This window comes from Lissotriton helveticus, chromosome 3_1, assembly GCF_964261635.1.
Source record: "Lissotriton helveticus chromosome 3_1, aLisHel1.1, whole genome shotgun sequence".
Taxonomy (NCBI): Eukaryota; Metazoa; Chordata; class Amphibia; order Caudata; family Salamandridae; genus Lissotriton; species Lissotriton helveticus.
The window spans coordinates 2019609788-2019631753 of record NC_136061.1 but is presented as its reverse complement, the minus strand read 5'-3'; the positions used below and the strand labels follow the sequence as shown (position 1 = coordinate 2019631753).

Below are 21966 nucleotides of genomic sequence, written 5' to 3'. Positions count from 1 at the left end.
CTGCACAGCAAGCCCGCCGAGTAATTTCCTGGTGAGTGCTTTGGGGTCCGAGAAGCCCCGACCCTGAGCAGCTCCAGCACCGAAGTGCAGCCTCCCAGGGGGCTTGAATTAGCCAAGGCTTGTTGCCCAATCCTGGGTAACTTCGACGCCGACAGCTTCATCCATCGTGGGACAGCTCGCCTCTCCATCCTGGTCGCCGACAACGCCTCCTGGTCCGTGAGATCTGCAGAGCCAGCGTCGCCCACTCACCTAGTCGAGGTGACTGCCATCCGGTGCCCTCCTGGTGCCCACTGACTACTGGCTAGTAGTCACGAACTTGGTCCCCTCTGCTTTCAGGTGTCATCCATCTTCCAGATCCAGGCTTGGATCAACTCGAACTATCTTCACTGGTCGCCTGCCACTGGTCGCATTACCCCTTGAACACCCAGTGAACGGACACCACACAAGTTGTTATGAAAATAAACAGATATTTATTTATAACAAGACTACCCTGAACTCTTTATGAGTCAGGGAGCTAAGCACACAACAAAACTCTTAAGAAAATACTTTAAGTCGCACAATTTACACAAATGCCCGAGGGGCACGAAAAACCATATACTACAAAAGTGGAATGCGAAATTACTAGCAGGTAAGTACTACTCTCATAGGCTTTGGGATCGCTAGGACTGGACTACTGAACCTTTAGATTGCTAGCAGGAGACCTAGGGACGTCGTGTGCAGAGTGGGAACTCTCACGCGTAATGCGGAACAAAGTCTATGGATCCTAGTAAATGCAAAGTTAGTGTTTTCGGGCGAACCCGACTAGGTAGGTCAAAAACGAAAGTGGATCTAGACACTTAGAGAGTGGGCCTACGCTGGAGCACCGGAGTACTCGGTTTACCTAGCCCAGGGGCTGCGGCTGCATAGGGTTCAAATGTCGTCGGGTTTCTCCGTTGATGAACCAGGAGCCTGAAGAAAGGAGTTGCTGGCAGGCGCCCAGTGAAGAAGTTCGTGAGGATCCAAGCCTGGATCAGGGAAGAAGGAGACCTGAAAGCAGAGGGGACCAAGTTCTGAATCACTAGCCAGTGATTAAGTGGGCACCAGGATGGCACCAGGCGAAGTCACCGCAGTCAGGTGAGTGGGCGCTGCTGGGCTCTGCAGTCTCTCGGACCAGGAGGCGTTGTCGGCGACCAGGATGGAGGTGCGAGCTGTCCCACGAAGGTTCTTGCTGTCGACGTCGCTGGACCCAGGATTGGGCAACAAGTCTTGGCAAATGCAAGGCCCACGCGGTGGACCTAAAATGGCGTCTTGAGTGGACCAGGAGGGTCCAGGGTGCTCCTCTTTTGGAGGGGAGCAAGGGCTAGTCTGGAGCAACCAGACCAGCAGTAGTTGTCGTCGTGGAGCGTCGTGAGAGGGCCACTAGCCAACGGGCAAGCGACCTGGACAACGCGGTGAGCAGCAAAAAGCAGAAGGGCACCACGCAGATCTCGAGGATGCAGGGGGGCTGAACTTCGGTGCTGGAGCTGCTCGGGGTCGGGGCTTCTCTTACCCCAAGGCACTCAGTCGAGGGTCACTCAGGCGTCGTGCTGGACAAGCGTCGTGCAGTTCTGAAGATGGCCGGTCCCTCGAGGTCTCGTCACACCCACGGATCACAGCTGGGCTGATGATGCAGGTTGAGGTCAGAGGTGCCAGGGAAGCCGGTTCTCGTCGTGCTGGAGCAGTCTTGATCCGAAGGAGAGACTGGCAACAAACCGCGATGCTTGGTTGGTGCCTGCTGCTGCAGGGTGACTACTCCTTAGTCACAAGGGAGAATCTTGGGAAGAAGTCTTGAGTTCCTTTCGTGGAAAGTAGTTTCAGGATTCAAAGATGATCTGATTTGGAAGGGGGCCAGTTCCTACCTTTATCCTGCACAAGGGGGCTGGCACGCGACTAGGTCCTGCCCTATGGGTGGGACCAGGAGGGGGGTGGTTACACCCCTCTCCTTTGGCGGGCTTTCCCCAGATCAGGGGCTGGAGTGCCCCTGGAACTGGTTCAAGCCGGCCTATGCACAGTGAGCACCGGGGTGCCACTTGCAGTCACCTTCCTCTAAAGCCCTGCCTACCTAGAATACACAAAACCCTGTCTGGGACGGTGCTGGCACCGCCCCTGGCAGGAAACCCTTTGTCCTTGCCTCCTGTGCTGGGAGGACTCCCAGCAGCAGGAGGGCAGACTTGTGTCTCGGTGGCAGCATCCATCTTGTGGAGCTGAGGCTATGTCTGACTTTAACCGGGGTTACAGGTTACATACATGTCGTGTCCCTCTAGAAGGGTGGAATGCTAACCCCGTCGCCAGAATTGGCGAGGGGTTAGTATTCCAATTCGTATGACACCTTACTCGACATGTTTTGATAAAGCGATACCAGAGTTGGCATATAACCGCGAGGATTATAATGCACTTAAGAGTATATGGTATGCGATATCATGGACACGGCTAAGGGATGGATCCCGAAAGCCGCAGACAGGCTCAGCTCATGCCAGAGCACTATCTCACACGATTCCAAGCACTCTGCCTTCAGGATTGTCAAGGCCTGCCATAGGAGTGACTGATAGGAGATCTGTGTGTCCATTTTTAGGGTTAGATATAGGTATACTATATCTAAAGCAAAGGGTGATTACACCACCTTGCCCCAGCTGTCAAGCAGCCAGTTGTGTCAGATTTGGATGGCCAGCCAGGGGTGGCATAATACATGCTGCAGCCCCTGGTAGGCCCTGGGTACACCTATGCCCTGGGTACCTAAGGTACACTGTACAGGGACTGATAAGGTGACTCAGTATCCAATTAGATATGTACCTAAGGTACATGGAATCCATTTTACAGAGAGAGCAGTAGGCCTGGGGTCCTGAATAGCAGGGCCCCAGGTCAACTAAGTCAGAAAACCAGCAAAACACCAGGCAAAAAGTTGGGGGCAACCATAGTCGGGGATCTACCTTCCTACACCATCTACATAATTATATAAATATTGGAGTTTTGTGTCAGGAACGGAGGTGAGGATTATGCTTTCCTTCTTAGCTTTATGCTGAAACCCATGAAACAGCGGCCATTAAAACATCAAAAACGACTTTTCTCATGAACCAGGAATACAACAACATTCGTAAGTCCTTTCTAAGTCTCTGCAACCAGGTCCCAATATAGTCCTCTGTTGCTGCTCATTCTCCCTCTTTCTTTGCTGTTCAGCAGCCAGTAATGTGGTGTTTTGGTTTCTCCTGAATAATGTTTTGGTTTCTCCTGAATTAACAGTACTTTGCAAGGTATTGAGAGTGTGTTTGTCGATTTCATGATATGCCGTTCTAAAACTGTTTCCGTTTGCCATTAGCATTCTGCCTATTTCACAGTATTTGGATGTTGTCTGCATTTAAAAATATTTTCCGGCTTTGTTGTGCTGCGTCGGCGCCCATATGTCCTTTCCTTTTCAGATCCCCACTTTAGGTCGCGGGAATGCTTTGGCACTCCTTATGCGATCTAGGGGCACATGCATCATTGTAAATACCGGTCGCAAGGAGCAGATTTGCAGAATCTGCCCCTTTGCAACCGTTTTTTTTGCATTTGGAATGCATCAACCCAAATGCAAATTCGCAATCTAGGTAATCGCAAATTTTGCGATTACCTAAATGCAATGCATGATTTCGCAAATTGGAATCGCAAATTACCATCAATTTCATGTTGATGGTAATTTGCGAAAATTTTGAAAAATGCTCAATGGTGCAATTTCAGGGGGCATCAGCGTGGCCTTTTGGCCCCCTTTCACCCTTGCAATTTTATACGCAAAGTCGAGTACCTATTTAGTACTCGCAAATCGCGCATGCAATTCCCATTCATTCCTATGGGCCCATAGGAATGAATGGGAAGTTATTCCTTAATTGCGAATCGCAATTTGCAATTAAGGAATATGTAGGAATCGCTAATATTTTAGCGAAATCTACATGCAAAGGCAATTGCGATTTGATAATTGCGATTCCTTAATAATAGCAATTATGGAATTGCAATTGCCTGCAGTGATGCATGTGCCCCCTTGTACCTACGTGTGTGCGGACCGCGGTGAGGTCCCGAAGACCCTGAGGGGCGCTGTAGTCAGGCGACAACCTGGCTCCGCGGCACTCGTCTCCCTCACCGTGGGAGTTCAGTGTGCGCCGTGTGTGCCTTAAAGTGGTAAAGCCTTGACCTTCTGTCCAGGGTAACGCCCAGAGACGTCCGAGTATGTAATTCCCCAAAAACTGCATTATTGATGCCCCACTTGGGGTATGTATTCCTGTGCTGTAGATTTTGACACCCTGCGGGGTCTGTATTGTGTAAGGCCTGTCAGTCATTTGTGTGGACACGGTCCCAGGCAGCTTGATACCTAGTCACATCTAAGGGTGTTGGTGTCCTTAGGGCTTGCGCCCTCCTTATTGTGTGCTTTTGGCTACCCACATAGCCTGGGCACTAGCCCAACTTAATTTACATACACGCTTGCATGTGTTTGATCAGGGCCGCCTTAGCCCCCAAAATCATTCAGGCCTTAGTCCTTTACTATCTTCTGTCGCTATGCAGTCTCCTCAAACCATGTATGAGGAGGAGGAATCTGTTTTTCCTCCAATGGGACGAGGACTTTTACGAGGCTGTAGATTCCTCGATTTAAAGGCTGGTTAATGAGCTTGTGGACCCTATGGAGCAACGCCTCTCTGAGAAGATATTGAGAGAGTGGGCGAAGATTGCCCAGAGTAATGCAATGATACCAGCTAAGCCCCCACAGGGGGATTCCTCACCTTCCAAGAAAAAGCGGGAGGACGGTGTTGATGGGAGGACGGTGTTGACAAGGACACTTTTGGGCACCTCATACATGCATTCTTAGTACGCAACTCACGACGACTCCTCCGGGTCAGCAGATCCCTGTCTGGATCCTCCCTGTCCAAGTTCTCCTGACCAAGATGGTGACACCCCAACACAGATGACAAAGCAGGCCCTACAAGGCCCTGACATCCAGCTTCTGATCCTGCCCCTGCACCCCAGGGTGGTTCAGACATTCTGGACCCTATTGAGATTTTCCACCCCAGGTCCGTTTAATGAGTCCTGGCCGAAAAGGTGGCTAAGTGTGGCTCCGCAGGCCTTTAGACAATAAGGTCTGCAATCTCTTGAGGGTGGAGTGCCCTCGTCCCTCTCTGGAAGGGAAGGTAACCCTTACTCCAGACATCGATCAAAATATGGCAACATTCTTGGGGAAATTCACCAAAGATCTAAAGAAAGTGCATTGATCGGATCTGATAGAGACTACTAGCCACAGATTCCTTCACGTAGAATTTTGCCCAGGCGCGAGACTGGATCCGGAAACATTTTTGCCACAGCATCCCTGCGCGATGGGGCGACATCACGCGACTCCGCCCAGGCGTCGTCCGCTTACGTGACGTCAGCGAGGTCACTTAAGAACCGCCCCGGCGTGCCTACGTCAGTTTATTCCTTTTCCGCGTGCAATGCGGATCCGGTCCTTGCTGCGGGCCTGTTTAGGGCCCCCTTTTTTTCTCTTCCATTTCAACAGTGTGCGAATACCTTCGGGCTTCAAAACTTGCACGTTTTGTGGGCGTCTTATGTAGGCGACGAACCATCACCTCATTTGTATGTGTTGTTTGGGAGAGGATCACGGCACCACTGATTGTGCGGCGTGCCAACAGTTGAAGCCACGACTGGAGCGCAGGATGGAACTTATCTCGCGTCTCTCCAGGTCGACGACCTCCCCTCGGTCTGCTTCGGCGTATGGCTTCAGATACGGCAGTTGTCGCTGTCCTCGCCCTTCTCCGATGTCACGTGAGCGTTGCTCCCCGGTGGGTAAGTGTCGCAGTTTGTCCCCGTGGGCTGGTTTCCGGCCTGCTGGGGGCATGGACTCTCCGCAGGTGATGCGGCCCCGCGTGTCGTCCTATCCACCGTTTCCCGGTGTTGGGGCGTCGAGAGTCCAGATGGAGACATACGCGTCGGCTTTGCAGGCCTCTGACGTCTCCTCCTACTTCCCCTCCTGAGGCGTTGGCGGATCCCTTGCCTTGCGCGGGGTCCTCCTCAGCGCCGCCGGCAGCTCCGGCGCCGACTGGTTCGGATCCAGGCTTGGAGGATGTGGTGCTGTTGGTGTGTGGTTCCTCCAGGGCACCTACTTCAGGCCACGGCGTCTCTGCCTCACCGCAAACTCTCACGGGAGTCCCTGTGGTGTTGCGGGAGGTCACCGGGGCTCGGGTCGCATCCCTGAGCCCCTCTCGGTCCTTTGACAAGGTGGTCCTGTCTTATGCCGAGATGACGCTGCTACGGCGCCGGCAGCAGCTGGACCGTGCAGAGCCACAGGGGTCGGTGGACCCTCCTCGTCCCGCTCTGGGTCGAGGCCGGATGGGGACCACTCGTCTGTCTCGGGGCCCCTGACGTCCCTCCCCACAGGCGGCTACCTCGTCGGGGGGAGAGTCAGAGGTTGAATCGTCCCTGGCGCCGCCACATGGGTTGCCGGGCGATCTCTGCCACATTCTGGGCCGCGGCTGGCGGAGGGCTTTGTGTCACTCCCCGGGCCCGTCTCGTTCTCCCACGCAGGTGGCTGCCTCGGCAGGGGTCGGGTCGGCGTCGTTCCGCCACCGCCCTGGGGCCGGTTCTGCACCAGCTCCACTCAGGTCTCCGGTGTGGTGTGACTTGGAGGAACCCTGTCTGGTGGCGCCAGATGGTGCCGACACCCTGCTTCAGGCAGCGGACTCTACGGCTCCACGCAGGTGTCGTACCGCAGATTCGTCATCGGACGCTACTTCTTCTCCAGAGGCAGGCTGTATATTGGTGTCGTCCTCCCCGGAGACTGGATGCCGTGTGGTATCTTTTTCACTGGCGTCAAAGGGTGGCTCCCTGCCCTTCCTAAGGCAAAGGTGTTAGTCGGAAAAGCGTCAGGTCCCTCATTCTTCGGTTCCTTCTGACTTCCAGGTCTGGCCCTTGCCCGTCCCTCTTGGTCTCGGGATGGCGGCCTTAGTTTGCAGCCGTCGCCCACGGAAGAGCTGCTTTCTCCACCGAGGGGCCCTATGGAGGCAGGTGCGGCCTTTGCTCACGCAGTGTCCATGGCTGTGGGCATCCTGCGCATGGGTGACCCGGTGGCTCACTTTCCGGCAGACCATCTCTTGGAGGTCCTTCACCAGGGCTCTGGTAGGAGGGAAATCTTACTTCCCTTTGAAGGTTCGCTCCTTTTTTCCTTGACAGGGGCTTGGAGGCCTCCTGCCTCGGGGGACCCGGTGCCTCAGCATCTTCTGCAGCGGCACCTTCCTGCGCCGCGTGACCTGGCGTGTCTTTTCCTTCACCCCTCTGCCGCCAGCCCCCTTTTGCGGACTGCTTTTCCCTCCCTGCCGCCACTGTTGACTCCGCCGTCCCGGGAAGCCCACTGGCTGGACTCTTGGGGAGCGCAACATGTTCGCCTCGACCAGCGCTGCCCTGCGGACCCTTAACACCTTGTGTGTTCTGGCTAGGTCCTCCTCCTGTTTGTGGGACTCGGCTGAGTCGCTGGGATCCGCAGCGTCCCAGGAGACTGGTCAGGTAGACTTACGTCATCATACGTTGGATGGCCGGGAGCATGTGGCGTTTATTCTCCGCTACACTCTGGACATCTCAGAGGTGCTGGGCTGGGCCATGGCTTCCTCAGTCGCTCTCCTTCGCCATGCTTGGCTTTGGGACAGAGTGTTCCCTGAGAATATTCGGGAGCGACTCAACAACCTTCCGTTTGATGGCAGCCTGTAGTTCCATGCCCCGGCCGACTCTGCCATCCAAAGGCTCTTGGCAGGGCTCCGTCGTCCTCCTCCTCCGCCTTATCCTCCTCCTCCTCCGTCCCCTTCTTAGTGACTCCTGAGTTGGGCTTCTTCTGGGCCTTCTTAGGCCGTTGTTCTGGCTGTTGAGTGTGTTTTCTGGCCATATGTGTCCTTCCTTGGGACTTTGGCATTGTTGGCTGCTGGATGGCCCTTTTGTTGGTTATGTGTGTGTGTTCTAGCAGAGTTGTTGCACAGACTCTGCCCTGAGATTAGGCCTTCTGCTTTGCTTGGGCTGCTTGTCAAGCCTTCGCAGGGGTGTTTTTCCCTGTGGCTCTTTTGGTTTTCCTCTGCCGCGGAAGTTCTTCCAAAAAGGGTTCTCATATGTTGAGACTTAATGTACCCTAAGTGGGGTAATGGTAGCTGTCATATGGCTTGTGCTCTGCTAGGGGGTACTGGTCGCCTTCAGGTGCCTGTTCTCCATGGCATTTATGTAGGTTGCTTTTGCTTTTTGAGATCGTGTGCGCGGCCACACGTAATGATGTGCCCGGGCACCTCCTCCTCTCCCTGCTCCTGTCCTGAGGTGTAGGATGCTCTTGTGTTCTCCCTTGCCAGGCGCCGCCTACTCGGCCTTCCTGGGGCCTACGGCTGTTCTTCTTGCTCCTGGCGGCTTTTGTCTGCCGGCGCTTTTCTGGCTGGCATGTTGCTCTCCATCTGGAGTGGGATCGCCTTCTTTTCCCTCGTTTCCTTTGGGTCCTCTGGGCTTCTTCTTCTTCTCGTCCTGTCTTTGCATTGGACGAAAGCTATGTTGCCTGGTGGGAGAGTGGAGTGCTTCGGCCTTTCCGGCCTTGCCCTTGGTTCCTCTACTGTGAGTGTATGGGGCTCTTCCGCCTTCTTCTCCCTCCTGCATCCTCTTGGGGTTGGTGGGGTTCTGCTTGTGGGGGTTCCCATTGCCTGGCAGGAATGAGGTTCTACCTAGTCCACAGATCTGGTCCCCTGTGGGGCCCTCTGTTCTGTTTTGGCTGATGGGGTACTTTCGCAGACCCTCCTTCCCAGGGGGTATTGCTAGGGTATCTATTCTACGTGAAGGAATCTGCAGCTAGAGGTCTCTTTCAGATGTACGAGTTACTTACCTTCGGTAACAATGTATCTGGTAGAGATGATTCTAGCCGCAGATTCCTTCATGGCCCGCCATTCCTCCCTGATTCTGTGAGGACCCTTGGTTTGGTGGTCAGTACTTGCCTCCCAGTGGGGGGCTGTGTCTCCTGTGAGTGCCTTCTTGCTCATTCCTCCTTTTGTTTTAAGGAGGTTGAGGTCCATGTGCTCCGGTGACCTGCTGTTCTGGCTACTCCAGGTTTGGGGGGATTGCTTTCTATCTCTGTCCTCCCCTTCCCCCCTTCCTTCCATTGCTAACCTTTGAATGGGGGTCATCTGGCCATGCCTTGCCCTTGTTCCTTTGGGGGTGGTTGCCCTCTATGCTGGGGTGGCTTGGAGGTTTGTTGTCCCTGTCTGTCTTGCAACTGGCCCCCTCCCTGTTCAGGATGGGGGTGGTAGGTCTGCTACGTGTGTCATGACTTTTACGCATGTTCCTTTCCTCTGGGGCACGGGGGTGGGGAGGCTGTCTATGTGATGGCAGGTTGGCTGCTCAGGGCTCTGCTTGTTCTTTCTTCCTTCCCTGCCTTTGGGGTCTGCAGTGTTGACAGTGCTCTTTGTGGTGTTATTAGTCACGATTTCTTTTCCACTTTGTCTGCTCTACGCACACTATTCCCATGCTCCAACAGTTTTTTCTCTGGTGGCTCCGCGTTGTGGTGCGGAAAAGTTCTCAGAAGAAAACTGACGTAGGCGCGCCAGGGCGGGCCTTCATATGACCTTCCTGACGTCACGTACGCAGGTGACGCCTGGGCGGAGTCGCGTGATGTTGCCCACCCCCGGCGCGCAGGGATGCTATGGCAAAAAAGTTTCCGGATCCAGTCTCGCGCCTGAGGATAATTCTACGTGAAGGAATCTGTGGCTAGAATCGTCTCTACCAGATACATCGTTACCGAAGGTAAGTAACAAGTACTTCTGGCTTTCATTCTAGGACAAATTACTAGATGCGATAGGCCCTGGATATGGCTGCGGAGGCCAGGCCTCAGGTTACCTGATCACGCCGGACATCGTTTCTGACCGGGCCCAGCATGCAATCGTGTTCCTGGGAAACGCAAAATCTGCGCTCTCAACTGAGCAGCACTGGTCCCTTTTGATTAACGTGGATCCCAAGTTGGGGGATCTGGCCTCCTCGGAAGCAGGAGCTGTGCACAAGGGGGGTTATTTGTGGACCCCTTAGTTAAAGAAATTGGGTACATTTGTAATGACATTTAAATCACTTGACAAGGCGCATTCCAATATCAAGCGAGTTTTCACTCCCCGTTTTTTTGTCTGGTATCGGTCAAGTCAGGGGCCGCTCATCCTGCCGCAGCTCCTACCCTCCACCCCTTAAAGGGCAAGGCTCCAGGCGCTGCCAGTATCAGACCAATCCACGCTTCACCAACTTCTACCCTACCAGAGGGCAACGATTCTGCGGAGGATTCAAGGGAGCAAACGGCAATGCTAGAACAGGTAGGTGTTTTTGTGTCCACTCAAATAATGGTAGGGGGTAGTTTGGCACTTTTCCTTCCAGCAAGGGCGGCCATTACTTTGGATGCTTGGGTCTTGTAAACAGTGCAGGGGTTCCATATCGAGTTTAATGGTTCCCCTCATCAGATCTCCCGTCCTGGCCCCATCTGTTTCCTCACCCGCGACCTACCCCTCATAGACAATGAAGTCCAATGAAGAATGCAGGCCCTCCTCCAGAATGGGGCGATCTGTCATGTGAATGTGCACCCCAACTGCTTCCTCAGCAACCTCTTTATTGTTGACAAATCCGATGGGGTTGCAGACTAGTAAGAAAACTCTGAGACTTCAATGAGTGGCTAGTATACTGCCACTTCACAATGAAGGGCATCCACCTCCTCCGGGATGTCTTTCTCCTGTCCGCTTGAATGGTACACCTAAACCTGAAGGATGCGTACTTAGTGGTTCCAGTGTTTCCCCCACACGGCCGGTTCCTGCAGTTCCTCTGGCGTTCCCAGACTTTTGAGTTTGTAACTCTTCCCTTTGGCCTGTTGTAAGCCCCTTGGTGCTTCACAAAGGTCCTCAAACTGACAGTAGAATTCCTCAAAGACCAGGGAATTAGGCTCATTGTCTACCTGGACGATTTCCTCCTTCTGGCGCAGTGCCCAAAAAAACTTGTGTCACATCTTCAGAAGGTGGCCAACCTCTTACTAGGCGGGAAGAAATCTCTTTTGGTCCCGTCCCAGAAGGCAACCTTATTTAGCTTCACCATTGACTACACATCGGCGACTCTGAGCCTTCCATCTCGTAAGATGTCACAAGCTCCGTCAAATGTTTACCAAGTTTCACACATAACACTTGGCGGGATTCCTCTCCTCTCCGATCCAGGTGTCTTTCCGGGCCCCTTGCACTACCGGGCCATACCCCATCTCAAGGCACACCACCCAAGGAACGGCCTTACAAATGCACAATCAGTTCTACTTTCTGGCAAAGCCAGAGAGGAGATTGAATGGTGGCTAAAGCTTATGGAGGTGTACAACAGGAGAGCAATCTTTGATTCTGCTCCAGATTTGGTCATAGATTCAGATGCCAGCAGGTCAGGCTGGGGCGCATGTTGTGGGGAGTTCTCCACAGGAGGCAGCTGGTCAGCACACAGAGTTTACTCTTCGGTGTTGGAAGAAGGATAGGGTTCAGTCATTGGTCCTTATAAAGATGAATAATGTGTCAGTGGTGCGATACATCAATTACCTGGGGGGGGGGGCAGCAGGTCTTGTGCCCTCGCAGGGATGGTAAAGGAATTCTGGAATTTCTGTTTTGAGAATCAGGTCTACATCACGGTGGAGTATCAGCCGAGTGAACCAGGTAGCAGACTGGCATTCTCTGCACCTCAAATATTCCAGCATAGGAAAGCTGGATCCTTGGGTCTTTCACAGATTGGCCGACAAATGGGGCCGGTTCTCGATCAACCTATTTGCATCCCACTTCGATCACCAGTTGCCATGGTTCTTCAGTTGGAGGCTAGATCTCCAGGCAAAGGTGATGGATGCTTTTCCTCCCTTCTCGATGATCACTCGGGCATCGGCTCAGGTCTGCAATCAGCAGAAAGAAGTAGTGATGATTACACCCATATGGAAGTCTCAAGTGTTGTTTCTAGTTCTTCTGGAACTTTCCTGCAATTCTCCAATCTGACTCCCACTTTCATCACATTCTGATGAGTCTGGACCTCGAACCCCCACCAGTTGGTGGAGGAGGGCTCGCTGTCTCTTATTGCATGCCGGATTATAGGCAACGCTGGAAGCTCCCAGGACTTTTGCGCCATGCTGAGTTCCTCCTCTCCAAAGCCTGGGCTGATAGTACTACCAAGCATTAGCATTCAACCTGGATGAGATTCGTACGTTCGTGTTTGCAACGGAATGTGGCTCCTGCGGGTGCTGATGTAGTGCAAGTACTGAATTTCTACTCAAGTCTTGCAGAGGAAGGTCTGGCATATTCATCAATTAACACCTTATGCTTGGCAATCTCAGTGGCACATGCCTATCTGTAGAGGGCCCCAGTGGATAAACACCCCTCTGGCTGCAGGTTACTTCGGTGGATTCGGCTCTCCCTTCCCTCGGATCCAAAGTATGCAGCGCTTTGGGAAGTGAATTTAGTCCTCAATCTTTTCTTGTCATGTCAAACAAATCGGTTTTTTATCTCGGAAAGAGCTCTTAGCCAATTTGGCCAGGTTACTTTGCCTGTTACCTTGTTGAAGAGTGTCCGATGTTCGGGCTTTGGACATAACAACCCTTTTATTCTGCCCTGACGGGGTGGTTTTCACATGCAGTAGGCGTATTAAGCCTAATACTTGCACAGTTTCTTATCCAGCTTTTTCAGAGTCTCCCAAGCTCTTCGTGGTGCAATGTCTTAAGAGGAATGAGCAAATGACTGACGAGGTGTGACCGCCTGGGGATAAACCACTCTTCAATGCTCTGAGTAAGCCTTATAAGGCGTTTTCTTCCTGAACCAAAGCCCATGGGCCCGTTGGCTGATGCAAGAAGCTGGCATAGATACCACAAAGTTTGAGGCACATTTGACCCAGGGAGTAATCAATTCAAAAGCATTTTGTTTGGGTGCATGTCTTGAGGATCTCATGCGTGCTTCAAGCTGGTCATCAATGATTACTTTCAAGAGATTCTATTTTAAGCGAGTGAATGTAGCCCAGTTGATGGTGAGTAAGCTTTGAACTAGCATAATCCTCACTTCCAGTCCTGATATAGAATGAAAATGTGTCTAGCTTAAGTGAAGATAAGTTTCAGTTTTATTAAGGACACAGAGGTGAGAATTATCCCACCCGGTGCTCAACGAAATGCAATCCATTCCCGTTCTGGAGTAAGTAGTTTGATTTTGCATTATGACTAATTGTGTCAATGGTCTGTGCCTGAAATGTTGTACTGTTGATTGTGCCATGATAAAGCAGTTGTCTTCCATATGCAGTGTTGACGTTTTCAAAATTCATAATCCTTGATCACAAAGGTGGTGAACTGGTCATTGACATTACATATCTTTGCAGGGAATGATGGATCACAAAAAGAGGTGTCAGAGGAACGGTTAGCGTGATACGCGTGAGCCGCACTAGTGGACTATATTGGGACCTGCTTGCAGAGACTGAGAAAGGACTTACAAACTTTGTTGTGTCAATGGGGTTCGTGGGAAAAGTAGTTTTTTGATGTTTTAATGGCTGCTGTTTCATGGATTTAAACATTAAAGCGAAGAAGGAAGCATAATCCTCACTTCGGTGTCCTTAATAGAATTAAAACGTACCTTCACTTAAGCTAGGCAAACTTTCATGATAATTATAAGCGTTTTCAAATATAAACTTTCCTTCACTGTTTCTGTGCGCTGTTTAGTTCAGGGACAGCACTTAGTTAATTGTTCAATAAAAACAAATACATATTAAGTAGCAGTTTTTAAAACGCTAGTCTGCTTTTTCCACCTGTTTTGCATCTGCTTAAAAAACAATTATTCTTGAATTAAGGTCTTTCTCCACTGAATGGCCCTCAAACATCGAGTAAAAGCAACCAATGCATCTGTATGATCCACTTTGTGTTGTCGTTAAATACCTCATACTGGATTTAAAATATGTATGGCTCATTTTAATTTTTGTAGTTGCTTAAGAATCTTTTACTCGTTTTTCTCTTTTTCAAAACTGCTTTTGGTGCCGTCTGCTATATAGTTTTTTATTTAATATTTGGTGTGATCTGTGTATGTCGGGCTATTTTGGATGTTTAGTAAATAAATTAATAGAAATACATGTAAGTAACTTTCCTTAGTTACACCTGTTCAATTCTCATACATGATATTCATATTTATTTAAGTTAAATGCTTGTCATGGAGGTCTATCTATAGGGAATATATACATCATAATACAGACAGTATTCATTCTTACAAAAAAAAATGTTCTCTTAATAGGTTAAACGAGAGACAAAACCTGGAAGTAAAGCAAAAAAATCTCAGGGGCCTGTCCATATTACTGCAGGAAATGACCCGATTCCGATAGGAGAGGAGGAGGATGACGAACTTGACCAGGAAACATTCAGCACTGTAAGTTTGTCAGCTCAGTGATTAAAGGTGGATGGGATGAGATGGAAATTGTGTGTTTGCTTTGCTGCACAGTGCCTGTGTATTACATTACCTTTTGAGTGAATTGACGTGGTACATAGTTCCTAGTTGCCTAAACTATGAGGCGATCTAAGGAAGAAAAATGTGTTTCATTTCAGGTTGATCAATAAATATGTAAAACATTCATGGAATGTACCTTGTTAGTCAAAAATGCACCTTGTAATTAAAAAAGCCAGGCATTCTTTAATATATGATGCCCTTTTTATGTTGACATATGTTTTGCTATCATTCACGACCATGTAGGTCCATTCCCAGATCTGCCTTAGAAGGCACAGGCATATGCCTGTGGACATATTGGTTCCCTGAAGAATAACCAATAAATTGTTAGTTACACTTCTAAGACTATTATTCCTTTATGATTGCGTTTTGAGTTTGTTTACTAGGAAATTTGGAAAAACAAACTGATTGTTATCAGCTGAGCATGTATTGGTAAAATATAAACCACTGAAACTAAAGCTTAATCTCTCTATAAAATTATAAAAACATAGAGCACAAAATGTGAAAGCAAGTGTGCCATTAAAAAATATTAATGAAATCTTATGTGCTCAATGTAGAGTGAGGAAAAATGCACTTTGATCAATTACAAGTATCTCCTAAAAACAGAGCATCCACATATATCTGATAGAGACATCTTGCCGCAAATTCCTTAAATTTGAATTCTGCCTAAGCGTCAGACTGGATCCGGAAATTTTTCAGCAGTACCTCTGTGCGCAGGGGGACAAAGTCATATGGCTCCTTGATGTTGATTCCAGTCATGTAGTCAGTGGAGCCGTATAAGTCCCCTCTGGCACACAGATGTCAGTTTCTTCTTTTCTGCGCTGCAACGCGGATCCGAAGAAGCTCTTCCTCGGGCCATTTTTGGCCTACTTTTTTGTCATTGGGAGCAGGGTGCCCTTTTTTCTCCATGTTGTCAGGCTTTACGCCTTGAGAGTCCTGTAGTCGGCATAGGTCGGTTACAGATCCACTTATGGTTTGTAGGTGGTGTATGGGCGAATACCACAACACTGAGGATTGCGGCTCCTGTCAAAGGCTGAAGCCAAAGGCGCTTAAAGAGCACCGGATGAAGTTGCTGGCGACGCATACGTTGTGATCTTCGGAGACTTCCTGGTTTTGGTCCTTATCGCCCTAGAAAGAGGTCAGTTCAAGGTTCGATCTAGAAGTCGCAGCATTGCCCGGTTTCATCAGTGCGTGGAGACTCCATTTCCCAGGGCTTCTCCCGCTCGAACTGTTGAGGCGGCCTTACGCGACTCCGCACCTCGTCTTTCCGGGAGCCAGGGCGTCATTAGCTCAGATGAGGGAGGATTATAACCTCATCTTTGGGACACCATCGCCTTCTGGAGCACCTTCAGGACCAAAGGAAGTGAGTGGGGTGCTTTCGGAGGATGAGTGACAATTGGGCCATCGGAGTCATAGGGTAGGTGCCAATCGCGTCGGCCGGCTCCGCTTCGTTTCAGGTATACTGTCCTTCGTAATCTCCACCTATGGCGCCTGTTTTTGATCAGCCGACTCCAACACTGATGTCGACAGCACCGGTTGAAGTTGTCTCCCCTCCTACTACTGACGCCGAGGCGTAGCCTTCTCAACATTGTACGGTGTTGAATGCCGAGTGGACAGTACAGGATGAGGGGAATGTGCTGTTGTTAGTTCCTTCTCAAGCGGAGACTTCTGAAAGTCACCTTGTGTCTGCTGAGACAGGGCTTTTTCAGCCTATTTCTGATGCTATTTCAGCTCAGGTGGTGGAGAGCTGAATATCTGCTCTTGAAGAGGCTAGTGGGCTGGAATCTTCATCAGCTTTGAGTTACTTTCTCCCCCTATTCTCGTTACTGAGGCAAGTTTCTCCTTCGCAGATATGCTGAGGAGAGTGGCTACAGTTTTGGATTGTCACTACCTACCGTACAGAGGTCTTCCTACCCTCTGATTGAGGTCCTTTACCAAGACGGGGTTAAGGGCATTTTCTTCCATACAGTGAGGCCTTTTTTTGGTATTTGTTTAGGGACTTGGGCCTAGCCTAAGTCAGGGGTCTCAGTGGATCGGGATATCGCTCGCAGACATTTGCCTGCACCGGAGGACCCAGTTTGCCTCCATAGACATCCTTCCACTCTTAGCCTAGTGCTTCAGGCTGCAACATCTTCACATGATGTGGATTCTGTGCCTAAGACACCAGTGAGTAACGATTCTAGGAGTCAAGATGCATGTGGCAAACACATCTTTGCTTCCCCAGTTCTGCCTTGAGATCCACCAACACATTCTGTGTGCTAGTGCGTTTTCCCATGCTTTGTGGGATTCTTTGCAGAATATGTTACAATCTCTTCCGGATAACCTCCATTCTGAAGTTGGTGGCTGTATAAGAGATGGTCAACATGCAGCTAACCTTTCAATTACGTGTGGAATGGACACTGCACATTTGATAGGCCAGCCATGGTATCAACAGTGGCTTTACGGCATCATAATTGTTTGGCAGCTTCAGGTTTGTCGGAGGCTGTACAGTCCACTTTGGTCGACATGATGGTGCCCATCTCTTGGGGCTCTGGCGATGCAACATTAAGACGCCCCCATGATAGGCGAAGGAATGCAGAGGGGTAATTCCTCACTCTTTGTTCATATGCTATTTGGCCTATACTTGGATTGCATAGGTGATGCTAGCTCTTTCTTTATCAGGGGTTAAGTCCTATTAGGGTGTTGCCTTGTCCACTTTTGGTGCACCAGATGGTGTTCCTGCGAGGAGCAGATTTTTTGTTTTAATACCATTTTTATTGGTGTCTAAAGGAGGGTTGCAGCCCTTTTTTTCTTTCACCTCTGAGGAGGAGCTTTTTGCTTTTTGCTCAAGAGGTTTCTTGAAAGAGAAGTGTCTTCTGGTTGGGAAGCTTATCTGTAAACATGCTTCTTTGGAGCAGTTTAATATGCTGAATTTGCAATTCCAATAGGCTTCGGTCTTTTAGTATTTTTTATAGAGACATATTGTTATGCAAGTTATGAGATCTAGTACATTGGGTGCTTCTCTTTGTTGAAGTATTGTGCTGGTAAGCTTTCAAATACTCACACTCGTGGTTTCCTCCTTTAGTGGAGGATATATGTAATTCATGTGTTCTGTTTTGGAACATGGTGGTTGTGTGAACTGTGTCTAAAGTCATCTAAGAAGCAGTTTCTGAAAAGAATTTACCTTCAGGCCGTTTTCAATCTCGTCTTACATCCTCCTCACTCTGCGAAAGACCAGTACTGGTTTTATATACAGGTGATAACTGTCTTAAGTAATGTTGGGACTCAACAGACCACTTAGTCTTGCCACATAGGTATTGTTTAGATGTTGCCATACCATCTGTATCCAATGGTGAGTGATTGGTAGAGTGGGGGGTGTTTTCTCTTTTACACTGGATTAAACACCAGTGAGCAGTGTTGATTCATTTGTTTTTTTCTTTGATATTCTTTGTCTAGTATTATCAGACTTTGTATTGGCACTGTCACTATCTCACGTAATGGTGTGATTCAACAAATAGATTGGTGTTGTTTTTTTATAGGTTTTGTTTGGATAGCGCATGCCATTCATTACCATTGGTGAATGGTCTGTAAAGTGTAAGGTGTTTTCCCTAGCATGTTGGTTGTACAACAGGATGTAGGGCTTCACGTGGCCCTGCGTTTCGTTGATTCTTTTGGAGTTTTCTTTTAAATCCATGTCCGGTACTAACATACCATTTGATGTTTCTTATTTATTATTATTTGATAGTTTTAAAAACCTTTTTGGCACACTGTTTCCACAACCAGTTTCTAAAATGGCTCCACGTTCTGGTGCGGAAGGTTTCACTGAATAATCGGATGTACACTTACCGGAGAGGACTTATATGGCTCCACTAACTTCATGACCGCAGTCAGTGTCCTCAGGGAGCTGTATAGTGCCGTCACCCGGCACGCAGAGGAACTGCTTAAAAATTCCTGATTCAGTCTGCCTCTTGGGAAAGTTAAGGAATCCTCGGCTAGACAGGGTATCTACCAGATAATACATTACCGAAGATAAGTAACTTGTTCATCTAAACCTTCTCAAATTGATGTTTTTGAAATGGGTTTCTGATGTGCCCAGCGATCCTGTCCTGTTCTGATCTGCTGTGCTTTAGTCCAAAGATTGTGAATGATGAATACTGCTATCATTATGTCAGTAGGACACGTAAGCTTTAAGATGTGGCAATGCCTTCATTTTGTGAGATAAAGATTGGCTCTGCAATGCATATAATATCCAGAGAACTGTTTGACTTAGAACATTTTAGGAAAGACGTCTGTGTAATACAGCAAGTAGATAGGTACTCCCTTCCTCAATCGCACCCTTTCCCTTAAACATTATGCCGTAGTCTCTGTGCTATTCAGTTGACTAGCATAACCTAAACATTTAATAGAATATTTTATGAGGACATGCATCTTTGAGCTGGCCCCTAATAATTTCCTACCATGTCGCCAAATATTCTTCAGGTTTCTAGCCATATGACAAATGTTGCCAACAATTCTGCATTGTGGGAACTGGAGTTAGGCGCCTCACTGTTCTACAATCTGGTGACCCCTCTGTGGTTAGCAATTCTGGTGGATTCCTCTAACCGCAGATTCCTCTCCCTCTGATCACCCCTAAGCATTAGACTGGATCCAGAGAATTTTGTTAAGCAATTTCGTCATGCATCAGTAGGTAGCATGCTTCTACGCATTGGATCTGTCCTGCCCTGGATAGGACATCAGAGCCTGACATAGTCGCCATCTTTGCACATTTACGTCAGGTCCTCTATTTCCACACCTTCCAATGCAAGTACGAAAAACTTTCCTTCAAGTCTGTCAGTCCTGACAGACCCAAGTTTCAATGTTTTTCCAGCATGCAAGGGGCATATCTCCCACTAAGATAACCGTTCCAAATCTTGTAAGGCCTGCCACAAACAAATGTCAGTGATGGACTCTCATGAGGTCTGTCTCTGGTGTTTGGGCCTCTTTTCGGACTCTGCGATAAGTTTAACTCTGCATTGCAGAACATTGCCGAAAGGCTGGTCCTGCTCGAGGACTGGGATGCATTCTCATTCCTGAGGCCGGTACCACAAGCGCTCCTCTTCAAGGTCAAAATCCCTTCGCAGTTCAAAGAAGAAAAAACACTAGAATTCAAAGCTCAGCTCCTCCTTATTTAACCACTCCCCCAGGGTACCCTCAGGTCACCATATTGATCTTCAACCTTGGAACTGATCCCAACTGTGATGCCAAATCAACCGAAGTTCCCAGGTCCATCGGCGATGCTGCTGCAGGTCCAGATTTTTAAAGATATCATGCTGCGGATCTTTGGTACCATACTGTATCCCTCTGGAGTGCCTTCAGACCCTATGGATCTGAGGGGGTATCCAGTCAGTCTACCACTGGCAGATCCAACACAGACATTTGACAGATGCTGACATCGGGGATTAAACCTAGGGATTGACATGGCATGATGGGCCATATCGATATAACATATTCTCGACCTAAGCACATCGCTAAATATGTGTCTCGTGGGTCATTGAATATAAAAGCCTTGAAAAACCGGCCAATTAAGGGGTGAAACACATTTCGGCTGCTTCGGCATTTGACATTCTGTAGGAAATATGCCATATATGTTGAAAATGATGTATATTTTCCAATGGTGAAAAATAAAAAAGCAGAATAATAGAGGAGAATCATCACTCATATTCTTTATAGTAGAAAGTATCTGAACTGAGGAACAAGAAAATATCTTAAATTCACAGGAGGACGCACTCACTCTTCTTTCACATACTTTGCCTCTCAACCCCACTCTAGGGTCAGCCCTTACTCTGGTTCGACTCCTACCCCCACATCCCATACTGAGCTATGACCAACACTATGTCCCTGAGCGTCGTTGCTGTAAGTGGTGCCACCAGTGCCAGAGGAGGAGCCAATAGTCCTTTTGGACTAAGAAGCAAACCTGCTGCAATATCGACTAACATCACCCCCCCTCAACCCATAGTTTATTTAGATTCAGAGACGCTTCCTCTCAATTGTAGGCTCCCTGACAATACGATAATGTTGGTGACACTTCCCAACTATACAGCAACAGTAATCTCTTTTTGATCCTGCTGGAGGCCAGTGGTCTTGAGGCTTCACCTGACACTGATTTCCACTCTAACTGAAGACTCTGCCTCCTTCGCTATGGTCATACAGATAGCAGCAGACGTTTTAGACCTACAACTATTGACTGCGATCAAGCAGCTAGAACTGAACTCACAGAAACCCCTTCTGCCATTAAATGAGTCTTTAACGGACACACTGTTGGGCACCTGGGCAAAACCAGGTTCTTGCCCATCAGCCATTAGGCAAATAGCCAGGAGGCATATGCCTGCCCAGGAAAACCTGCTTTTGTCTTGCAGCACCCAATATTGGAGAGCGTGGTAGTTGCCTCCACCAGCAAGCTCAGCCCTAAAGTATTTCCGACCACACTGACAGATTGTGAAACACATGTTCTCCTTGTTATGTTATGTTATGTTAGTTTTGTCTTTTATAGCGCACGGCTACTCCATAGAGTGTCCCGGCGCTTTTATTAAAAACCAATAGCAGAGTAACACAACACAATACCGCAAAGTGGATCAGCAACAGACAAAAGAAGCGAGCTACTGTGCGAAAAGCCACGTTTTGAGGCCCATCCTAAAAGTCAGCAAATTAGAAGTGCTGCGTAGTGCCAAAGGCAACGTGTTTCAAATCTGTGACGCCAACAGCCCGAAAGAGCGGCCCCCAATACGGGCCCTTTTTATTCGAGGGACCACCGCAAGGAACAATGATTCAGATCTCAAAGATCGGGTTGGATGGTAGAAGGCAAGCCTCCTTTGCAGATATTTAGCCCCCGAGGCATGGAGAGCCTTGTGGGCCAAGGTCAAGGCCTTGAAGACTATCAGCTTCCGGATAGGAAGCCAATGGAGCGACTGCAGGAGTCCCGAAACTCTGGCACGCCTATACAGGCCAAAAATAGCTCGCGCGGCCGAGTTCTGGACCACCTGCTGGCGTTGCAGAAGATAATCCGGCAGGCCAAGATACAGGACGTTGGAGTAGTCCAATCTTGAGAAAATTAAGGCCTGCACCGTCATCTTCCTATGATCTTCTGAGAGCAAAGGAAGAGACTTGCGAAGCATCCTGAGGAGGCCAAAACAAGTTCCCGTAAGACCAAGGATCTGAGATCTTAACGTCAGACCATTATCCATCTTGATCCCCAGATTCTTAGCTAGCTGGGACGAGTGCGCTGGAGGAAACAAATTAACAGGCCACCATTCCTGCCAATCTGGGTCGTATGGGCAGCCGAAGAAGAGTACCTCAGATTTATCTGAGTTGCACTTGAGGCTGTTAAGCTGGAACCATTTAAAAACAGCCCCAAGGCACTCCCGGATACTCTCTCCATCGAAATCTTCTCCTTTCCTGCACGTAAAGAGGAGCTGGGTATCGTCGGCATAAGATACAATCTGGGCCCCATAAGACTCCGCCAATACCGCCA

General features: G+C 49.2%; 1 protein-coding gene across 2 annotated transcripts in view; it reads left to right on the top strand.

Annotated features, from left to right (window-relative positions):
- CHD2 (chromodomain helicase DNA binding protein 2) overlaps positions 1-21966 on the top strand; it is a 2197496-nt gene that overhangs the window by 1878189 nt on the left and 297341 nt on the right. For both annotated transcript variants that reach the window (XM_078683153.1, XM_078683151.1), the window contains one exon: positions 14274-14405. In XM_078683153.1, the coding sequence (XP_078539279.1) occupies positions 14274-14405 (132 nt within the window). The remainder of the gene's footprint in view (positions 1-14273; positions 14406-21966) is intronic.